Source organism: Carcharodon carcharias, chromosome 2 (assembly GCF_017639515.1).
Source record: "Carcharodon carcharias isolate sCarCar2 chromosome 2, sCarCar2.pri, whole genome shotgun sequence".
Lineage (NCBI taxonomy): Eukaryota > Metazoa > Chordata > Chondrichthyes > Lamniformes > Lamnidae > Carcharodon > Carcharodon carcharias.
The window spans coordinates 234,757,227-234,766,755 of NC_054468.1; the positions used below are offsets into that span (position 1 = coordinate 234,757,227).

General features: G+C 49.6%; 1 protein-coding gene across 3 annotated transcripts in view; it reads left to right on the plus strand.

The window, feature by feature from the left end:
- LOC121286762 overlaps positions 1–9,529 on the plus strand; it is an 11,604-nt gene extending 2,075 nt beyond the window's left edge. The window contains exons 2-3 of one of the 3 annotated variants that reach the window (XM_041203808.1): positions 4,925–7,133; positions 9,164–9,526. In XM_041203808.1, coding sequence (XP_041059742.1) covers positions 4,944–7,106 — 2,163 coding nt within the window. In that variant the 5' untranslated portion in view covers positions 4,925–4,943 and the 3' untranslated portion in view covers positions 7,107–7,133; positions 9,164–9,526. Of the gene's footprint in view, positions 1–4,924; positions 7,134–9,160 lie in introns of all 3 variants that reach the window. The other 2 variants (XM_041203815.1, XM_041203799.1) reach the window with 2 other exon arrangements.

Here is a 9,529-nt window from a genome sequence, read left to right on the forward strand (position 1 = left end):
TGCCTCCCTGGTGCTAAGGTCAAGGATGTCTCAGAGCGGCTAGAGGACATTCTGAAGGGGGAGGGTGAACAGCCCGTGGTTGTGATACACATTGATAAAAATGACATACGTAAAAAAAGGTCCTAAAAGCAGAATATAGGGAGTTAGGAATTAAGTTGAAAAGTAGAACCTCAAAGATAGTGATCTCAGGGTTACTACCAGTGCCACATGCCAGTCAGAGTAGAAATAGCAGAATATGTTGGATGAATACGTGGCTGAAGAGATGGTGTGAGGGGGAGGGTTTCAGATTCCTGGGACATTGGGACTGGTCCTGGGGGAGATGGGATCAGTACAAACTGGACGGGTTACACCTGGGCAGGACCAGGACTGATGTCCTTGGGGGAATATTTGCTAGAGTGGTTGGGGAGGATTTAAACTAAAATGGCTGGGGGATGGGAACCTATGCAAGGAGTCAGAGGAGGGGGGAATCAAGGATAAGGATAAAAGACAGAAAGGGGAATAAGAAAAGTGATAGCTGGAGAAATCAAGGGCAAGAAGCAAACAGGGCCTCAGTGAAAAATAGTGAGAACGGAACAAGTAATCTTAAAAAGACAAGCTTTAAGGTTTTGTGCCTTACTGCGAGGAGCATTCACAATAAAGCAGATGAATTAACCGCGCAAATAGATGTAAACAGGTATGATATAGTCAGGATTACGGAGACATAGCTGCAGGGTGACCAGGGATGGGAACTGAGCATCCAGGGTTATTCAGTATTTAGGAAGGACAGACAAAAAGGGAACTGCGGTGGAGTTGCATTGCTAGGTTTAAGGTGGAAATTAACGCAATAGTGAGGAAAGGTATTAGCTCTAATGATATGGAAATTGTATGGGTGGAGCTGAGAAACAATAAGTGGCAAAAAATGTTAGTGGGGTTTGTATACAGACCCCCAAACTGTAATGGCGATGTTGGGAATGGCATTAAACAGGAAATTAGAGACACATGTAATAAAAGAACATCTGTAATTATGGGTGACTTTAATCTATATATAGATTGGGCAAACCAAATTAGTAACAATAGCGTAGAGGAGGAATTCCTGGAGTGTGTACAGGATGATTTTCTGGACCAATACGTTGAGGAACCAACTAGAGAACAGGCCATCCTCGACTGGGTATTGGGTAATGAGAAAGGAATAATTGGCAGTCTCGTTGTGTGCGGCCCCTTGGGGATGAGCGACCATAATATGATAGAATTCTTCATCAAGATGGACAGTGACATAGTTGATTCTGAGACTAGGGTCCTGAATCATAATAAAGGAAACTACGATGGTATGAGGCGCGAGTTGGCTATGAGGGATTGGGAAACATTACTAAAAGGGATGACGGTGGATAGGCAATGGCAAACATTCAAAGAGTAAATGGGTGAACTGCAAGAATTGTTTATTCCTGTCTGGCACAAAAGTAAAACAGGAAAGGTGGCCAAACCATGGCTTACAAGGGAAATTAGAGATAGCATTAGGTCTAAGGAAGAGGCATACAAATTGGCCAGAAGAAACAACAGACCTGAGGGTTGTGAGCAGTTTAGAATTCAGCAAAGGAGGACCAAGGGGTTGATTAAGAAGGGGAAAATAGAGTACGAGAGTAAGCTTGTGGGGAACATAAAAACTGACTGTGTAAAAATTTCTTTAAGTATGTGAAGACAAAAAGATTGGTGAAGACAAATGTTGGTCCCTTACAGTCAGAAACAGGGGAATTTATAATGGGGAACAAAGAAATGGCTGACCAACTAAATACATACTTTGGTTCTGTCTTCACAAAGGAGAACACAAATAACATACCAGAAATGTTGGGGAACACGGGGTTTAGTGAGAGGGAGGAACTGAAAGAAATCAGTATTAGTAGGGAAATGGTGTTGGAGAAATTGATGGGATTGAAGGCCTGGGGCCTGATGATCTACATCCCAGAGTACTTAAGGAAGTGGCCCTAGAAATAGTGGATACATTGGTGATCATCTTCCAAAATTCTATAGACTCTGGAACAGTTTCTACAGATTGGACAGTAGCTAATGTAACCCCACTATTTAAAAAGGGAGGTAGAGAGAAAACAGGGAATTATAGACCAGTCAGCCTGACGTCGGTAGTGGGGAAAATTCTAGAGTCCATTATAAAAGATTTAATAGCTGAGCACTTGGAAAACAGTGGCAGATTCGGACAGAGTCAGCATGGATTTATGAAAGGGAAATCATGCTTGACAAATCTACTGGAATTTTTCGAGGATGTAACTAGTAGAGTTTGATGAGGGGGGGCCAGTGGATGTGGTTTATTTGGACTTTCAGAAGGCTTTCGACAAAGTCCCACATAAGAGATTAGCGTGTAAAATTAAAGCGCATGGGATTGGGGGTAGTGTATTGAGATGGATAGAAAACTGGTTGGCAGACAGGAAACAAAGAGTAGGAATAAATGGGACTTTTTCCGAATGGCAGGCTGTGACTAGTGGGGTACCGCAGGGATCGGTGCTGGAACCCCAGCTATTCACAATATATATTAATGATTTAGATGAGGGAACTAAATGTAATATCTCTAAATTTGCAGATGACACAAAGCTGGGTGGGAGGGTGAGCTGTGAGGAGGATGCAGAGATGCTTTAGGGTGATTTGGACAAGCTGAGTGAGTGGGCAAATGCATGACAGATGCAGTATAATGTGGATAAATGTGAGGTTAACCATTTTGGTAGCAAAAACAGGAACGCAGATTATTATGTGAATGGCTATAAATTGAGAGAGGGGAATGTGCAACGAGACCTGGGTGTCCTTGTACACCAGTCGCTGAAGGTAAGCATGCAGGTGCAGCAGGCGGTAAAGAAGGCAAATGGTATGTTGGCCTTCATAGCGAGAGGATTCGAGTACAGGAACAGAGATGTCTTGCTGCAATTGTACAGGGCCTTGGTGAGACCACACCTGGAATATTGAGTGCAGTTTTGGTCTCCTTATCTGAGGAAGGATGTACTTGCTATAGAGGGAGGGCAGCGAAGGTTTACCAGACTGATTCCTGGGATGGCGGGACTGACATATGAGGAGAGATTGAGTCGGTTCGGATTATATTCACTGGAGTTCAGAAGAATGAGGGGGGATCTCATAGAAACCTATAAAATTCTAACAGGACTAGACAGGGTAGATGCAGGAAGGATGTTCCCGATGGTGGGGGAGTCCAGAACCAGGGGTCACAGTCTGAGGATATGGGGTAGACCATTTAGGACTGAGATGAGGAGAAATTTCTTCACCCAGAGAGTGGTGAGCCTGTGGAATTCGCTACCACAGAAAGTAGTTGAGGCCAAAACATTGTATGTTTTTCAAGAAGGAGTTAGATATAGCTCTTGGGGTGAAAGGAATGAAAGGGCATGGGGAGAAAGCAGGAGCAGGTTATTGAGTTGGACGATCAGCCATGATCATAATGAATGGTGGAGCAGGCCCGAAGGGCCGAATGGCCTACTCCTGCTCCTAGTTTCTACGTAACACTGGACAATGCTGAAACTGACTGGTTGGAACTGAGATTGGTCACATGGATGGTGCTGAAACTGACCAGTTGGAATTGACATTGTAACACTTGGCCATGCTGAAACTGACCAGCTGGAATTTGGACTGTGATATTCTGACACTCTCAGGTTGACAGTGTAACTGACAGGTCGCTGCTGTCTGTGAATGACTCTTATGGGTTACAGTGGGAGAGTGGCTCATTTTCTGAGCTTGTGTTCTTGAGGCCAGAGCATTTGACCTACATTTGATCTCAAATCTCCTCATGACAGCTGGGGCACCTAAATTTAGTTATTAAATAGATCTGGAATCAAATGTCAGTCTCAGTAATGATGAGACTGAAACAACGGGAATGTTATTAAAACCCAACATGTTCCCTTTAGGGAAGGAAATCTCATGTCCTTACCCGGTCTGGTGTAGATGTGACTCCAGACCCACGGCAAGGTGATGGATTCCTGACTGTCCCCTGAAATAGCCGAGCAAAACATTCCGGAGTCTTCAAGAAGGTGGAAACAATGTAAAGCATTCAGAACCCTGGGCTTTATTAATTGGGGCATTGAGTACAAGAGCAAGGAAGTTATACTGAACATGTATAAGTCCCTAGTTCAGCCTCAGCTGGAGTATTATGTCCAGTTCTGGGCCCCACACTGTAGGAAGGATGTAAAGGCATTGGAGAAAGTGTAGAGAAGATTCATGAGAATGGTTCCAGGGATGAGGGACTTCAGTTATGAAGATATTCCTAACTTCTTCAGTCTGTTTTTCTTGGAGAAGGTTGAGAGGAGATTTGATAGAGGTGTTCAAAATCATGAGGGGTCTGGACAGGGCAGATAGGGAGAAAGTATTCCTATTCGTGAAAGGGTTGAGAACCAGAGAGCACAGATCTAAATTAATTGGTAAAAGAAGCAAGGGAGACATGAGGAAAATCTTTTTCACGCAGCAAGTGGTTAGAGCCTGGAATGCGCTGGCTGAGAGTGTGGTAGAGGCAGAGTCAGTTGAAGCATTCGAAAGGGAATTAGACTGTTATCTATTCAGGGAGAATGTTCAGGGTTAGGGGGAGAGGTGGGGGAAATAGAACTAAGTGAATCACTCATTTGGAGAGCCGCTGCACTGTTATAATTCTGAGATTCTTTTCCTGCGAAATGTGTCTTGTGACCTGTTGCTGGGCAGATTCCCAATTCATCGAGAGCATCGTCCAGGCGGAGGGAATCTAATAGCCGAGGGCTGCGATCACAGGGACAGCCCGAGGACCCTGATTGGAGGGTCAACCCAAGGGTCATCCCATGACCTCCGAGCTACTGCTCCAGGGATCTTACTGTGCAGAAAGTGGAAGTATTTTTCTGTGAGATGCCTCAATGTGTGCGGCTGTAAACACATACAAGTGATCTAATTTAAATAGTAACAGCTCTCTCTCTTTCATCAGGAGATTTACACAACTCACCATGGCGGGTAAGGACGAGAACCTTTTGGCAAACATTAACAGTGCTTTCTTGAAACATACCAAGGCTGAAGAGGTGAGGAGGGACAATATGCTCATCATGCAACCCTATGCCAACTGGGAGGAGTTCCTGATGCCCGCTCCCATGTCAATTGCCATCCTCGGTGAACTGATCATCATTTCTTCTGTCAGTGACTTCCCTGTAAACAAGCACACCCCGGACAGACAATACAAATACATCAAGTATCCTGAGTCTTTCCGGGCCTGCTTGATGCAGGTCAGTAACCAGGGCTGGAAAAGCTTTAACTTGGCCCATACAAACATGGATCAGGTTCGGCTTCACTCCCAGAGTGTCCCTACACACCTGAAGAACACTGTGAAAACCTTGATGGAGGGTGACCAGCAGGCTCTGCAGAAGATCCTCCCTCTGCAGTTGAGCAGCATCAAGGCTGTTGCTGATGAGTGTCTGGGACTAGCTCAGGAGGTGGAACAAAGCTTCTCCTCTGTCACTGACTTAATCCATGAGCTGCTGGAGGCCTGTACCAGTGCCAAGGGGGTGTATGAGGCTGAGTCCAAGGAGGTCCAGCATTCCCTGGAGGAGGCCAAGCTTCGAAAGGCCACAGCGGAGAATGAGAAGAGGCTGGTGGAGGAATATTTCACCAGCATGAACAAGAAGGTAGAGGAGGCCCATGATGCCTATAGGGCAGCGCTGGGGTCTGCACCCAGTGAGTGGGGGATTGTGGGCATGTTTGCTGTGGAGAACTCGATCAACATGGTCAGCAACCTTGTGAGTGGCTTCATGTCAATGGTTACAGCCGACCCGGTGAGTCTGTCTACCACCGTGGTGGAGACCTTGGCCAATGTTGGCAATGTCGTTGCAGAGAAGGTGAGGAACAAGGACCGAGCCAAAACTTCAGCCCAGCAAACTGAACTGGACCCGGTGGCTGCCAGTAATGTCCTATCCAAGTCCAGTGAGCTGCTGATAGCCACAGTGAAGCTTCAGGACCTACTATCTGAGGATGCTAAACTGAGTCTGAATAAACTCCTGGACGATATGACTGGCAGAGTGAACTCTGACATCTCCAGGCGCATGTTCCAGAAGATTAAAACAGAGATCAACCTGGAGGAGGACTGCAGCCCAAAGGAGGCGGCACTAACCCTGTGCAGAAAGGGAATTGCAATCTGTGAGAAGCTGGAGGAGATTGGCCAATGTGAAAGTCCCAGCGAGGAGCAGATGGAGCATGTAGCTATGAGGATCGGGGAGCTCTATGGGAAAGTGGTGAAGTTCAGTGCAGGGTGCATGGCCTCCAACAGCTCATCAGTGTTGCCCCAGACTGCCCCAAACCTGTCCAAGGTGATTGGAGACCAAGATCCTGAGGAGAAGAGCATCGTACAGACTGTGGTGACACAGGCCAGGTTAAAGATTGAGAATGCCAAAGCACATTTGGATAGCACCCGGGCAGAGTATGAGAGGAGTTTCCAGTCCATGAAGGAGACTAACAAGGAATTGGACGAGATCTTGATCATGATGAGGAAATGCCAAGTGACGAAGATTGACTTTGATACCACACTGAAGATGTTGGCACAGGGCCTGGACGCATTGGGTCGGGTGAGAGAACAGTGGACCAAGATGATCCGCTTCTTTCAGATGGTTTCCAACTTGATCCACATCTGCCTCACCAAGTCCCTGGAAAAGTTCACCACTGACACTGAGCAAATCCGAGGAATCACGGGCTACAATCAGCAAAAACTCATCAGAGACTTAGTTTATGCCCAGGCCTTTCAGGCAACCAACATCTCTTACCTGATCAACATGATCTCCAGAACCTACGTGGAGATTTCCAGCAAGTACCTGATGAGCCGAGTGACCAGCCTCGGGCGACTCATTACCCTGGACCCAGAGGATGCGGAATTCCAAACCGAGCGGCAACTGTTACAACAAGGCTGTGATGAAGCCCGCAAAATGATCATGGAACGTGTGCTGAGCAGCAAGGAGGAGTTTGAGAGTCGGATAGAGCAGCGCATTGAAGCCATTGACTCTGGTTTAAAGGCACTGCTCCCTCCACCTTCCGAATGTGAAGTGCAGGCGATTGAGTGCTCACGGAAACAGGAAACCCAATCCATCTTCGAGGAGATTGCAGAGGAGGAGGAGGATCAGTGGGCCTGAGAATGGAAAAATACTCCAGTGGGAATGGTGAGTGGGGAAGAGAAACTAACGGATTGAGAAGTGGAGCTCAGTGTGTTTCTCTTCCTTTGTTTCTATAGTTAGGTGGAAGTGACATAGGGAGAGCATAGGATTGAGGGACACGGGGAGAGGGGGGATTGAGGGACATGGGGAGAGGGGGATTGAGGGACACGGGGAGAGCATAGGATTGAGGGACACGGGGAGAGCATAGGATTGAGGGACACGGGGAGAGGGGGGATTGAGGGACATGGGGAGAGGGGGATTGAGGGACACGGGGAGAGCATAGGATTGAGGGACACGGGGAGAGCATAGGATTGAGGGACACGGGGAGAGGGGGGATTGAGGGACACGGGGAGAGGGGGGATTGAGGGACATGGGGAGAGGGGGGATTGAGGGACATGGGGAGAGGGGGGATTGAGGGACACGGGGAGAGGGGGGATTGAGGGACATGGGGAGAGGGGGGATTGAGGGACACGGGGAGAGGATGGGATTGAGGGACACGGGGAGAGGGGGGATTGAGGGACACGGGGAGAGGGGGGATTGAGGGACATGGGGAGAGGGGGGATTGAGGGACATGGGGAGAGGGGGATTGAGGGACACGGGGAGAGGGGGGATTGAGGGACACGGGGAGAGGGGGGATTGAGGGACACGGGGAGAGGATAGGATTGAGGGACATGGGGAGAGGGGGATTGAGGGACATGGGGAGAGGGGGATTGAGGGACACGGGGAGAGGGGGGATTGAGGGACACGGGGAGAGGGGGGATTGAGGGACACGGGGAGAGGGGGGATTGAGGGACACGGGGAGAGGGGGGATTGAGGGACACGGGGAGAGGATAGGATTGAGGGACATGGGGAGAGGGGGATTGAGGGACATGGGGAGAGGGGGGATTGAGGGACATGGGGAGAGGGGGGATTGAGGGACATGGGGAGAGGGGGGATTGAGGGACACGGGGAGAGGGGGGATTGAGGGACACGGGGAGAGGGGGGATTGAGGGACACGGGGAGAGGGGGGATTGAGGGACACGGGGAGAGGGGGGATTGAGGGACACGGGGAGAGGGGGGATTGAGGGACACGGGGAGAGGGGGAATTGAGGGACACACGGAGAGGATGGGATAGAGGGACACGGGGAGAGGATGGGATTGAGGGACATGGGGAGAGGGGGATTGAGGGACACGGGGAGAGGGGGATTGAGGGACACGGGGAGAGGGGGGATTGAGGGACACGGGGAGAGGGGGGATTGAGGGACACGGGGAGAGGGGGGATTGAGGGACACGGGGAGAGGGGGGATTGAGGGACACGGGGAGAGGGGGGATTGAGGGACACGGGGAGAGGGGGGATTGAGGGACACGGGAAAAGGGGGGATTGAGGGACACGGGAAAAGGGGGGATTGAGGGACATGGGAAAAGGGGGGATTGAGGGACACGGGAAAAGGGGGGATTGAGGGACACGGGGAGAGGGGGGATTGAGGGACACGGGGAGAGGATGGGATTGAGGGACACGGGGAGAGGGGGGATTGAGGGACACGGGAAAAGGGGGGATTGAGGGACACGGGGAGAGGGGGATTGAGGGACACGGGGAGAGGGGGATTGAGGGACACGGGGAGAGGGGGGATTGAGGGACACGGGGAGAGGGAGGATTGAGGGACACGGGGAGAGGGGGGATTGAGGGACACAGGGAGAGGATGGGATTGAGGGACACGGGGAGAGGGGGGATTGAGGGACACGGGGAGAGGGAGGATTGAGGGACACGGGGAGAGGGGGGATTGAGGGACACAGGGAGAGGGAGGATTGAGGGACACGGAGAGGGGGGATTGAGGGACACGGGGAGAGGGGGGATTGAGGGACACGGGGAGAGGGGGGATTGAGGGATATGGGGAGAGGGGGGATTGAGGGACACGGGAAGAAGATAGGACTGATATGGGGAGAGGCTGTGTCGGTGGGATTGGGGAATATGATTTAATTTGTGATTAAGAAATAGATTCTAATTGGCTCTTTCTTGCCCCAGTAAACTCTAAAATAATGAAACTGTTTTTCAGCAGGTTTGAAAGGAGTTGTTTGAAGCAAAGGTGAATGGGTATCGATCTCCAGGGAGCAGCATCACCTGAGTCTGCATTGACACCTGCAGAGTTATTTCTGGCTGTGTTAGAATATTGGGCCTACCGTGTGATTTGCAGCCTAATAACTGAGCTTAAGATTCATCAGAGAGAGAGCAGCGTCCACCCTGCCTCTCTACCCTGCCCTCTGTGTGATGTCACGTTCTACCCCTGACAGGTTACTCAAATGTTTGGACCAGGAGAATTATGAAAATTAATGAGAAAACTCTTAAAACTCACATTGAACACAAATGTATTTACTGGAACAAAAACAGAATTACCTGGAAAAACTCAGCAGGTCTGGCAGCATCG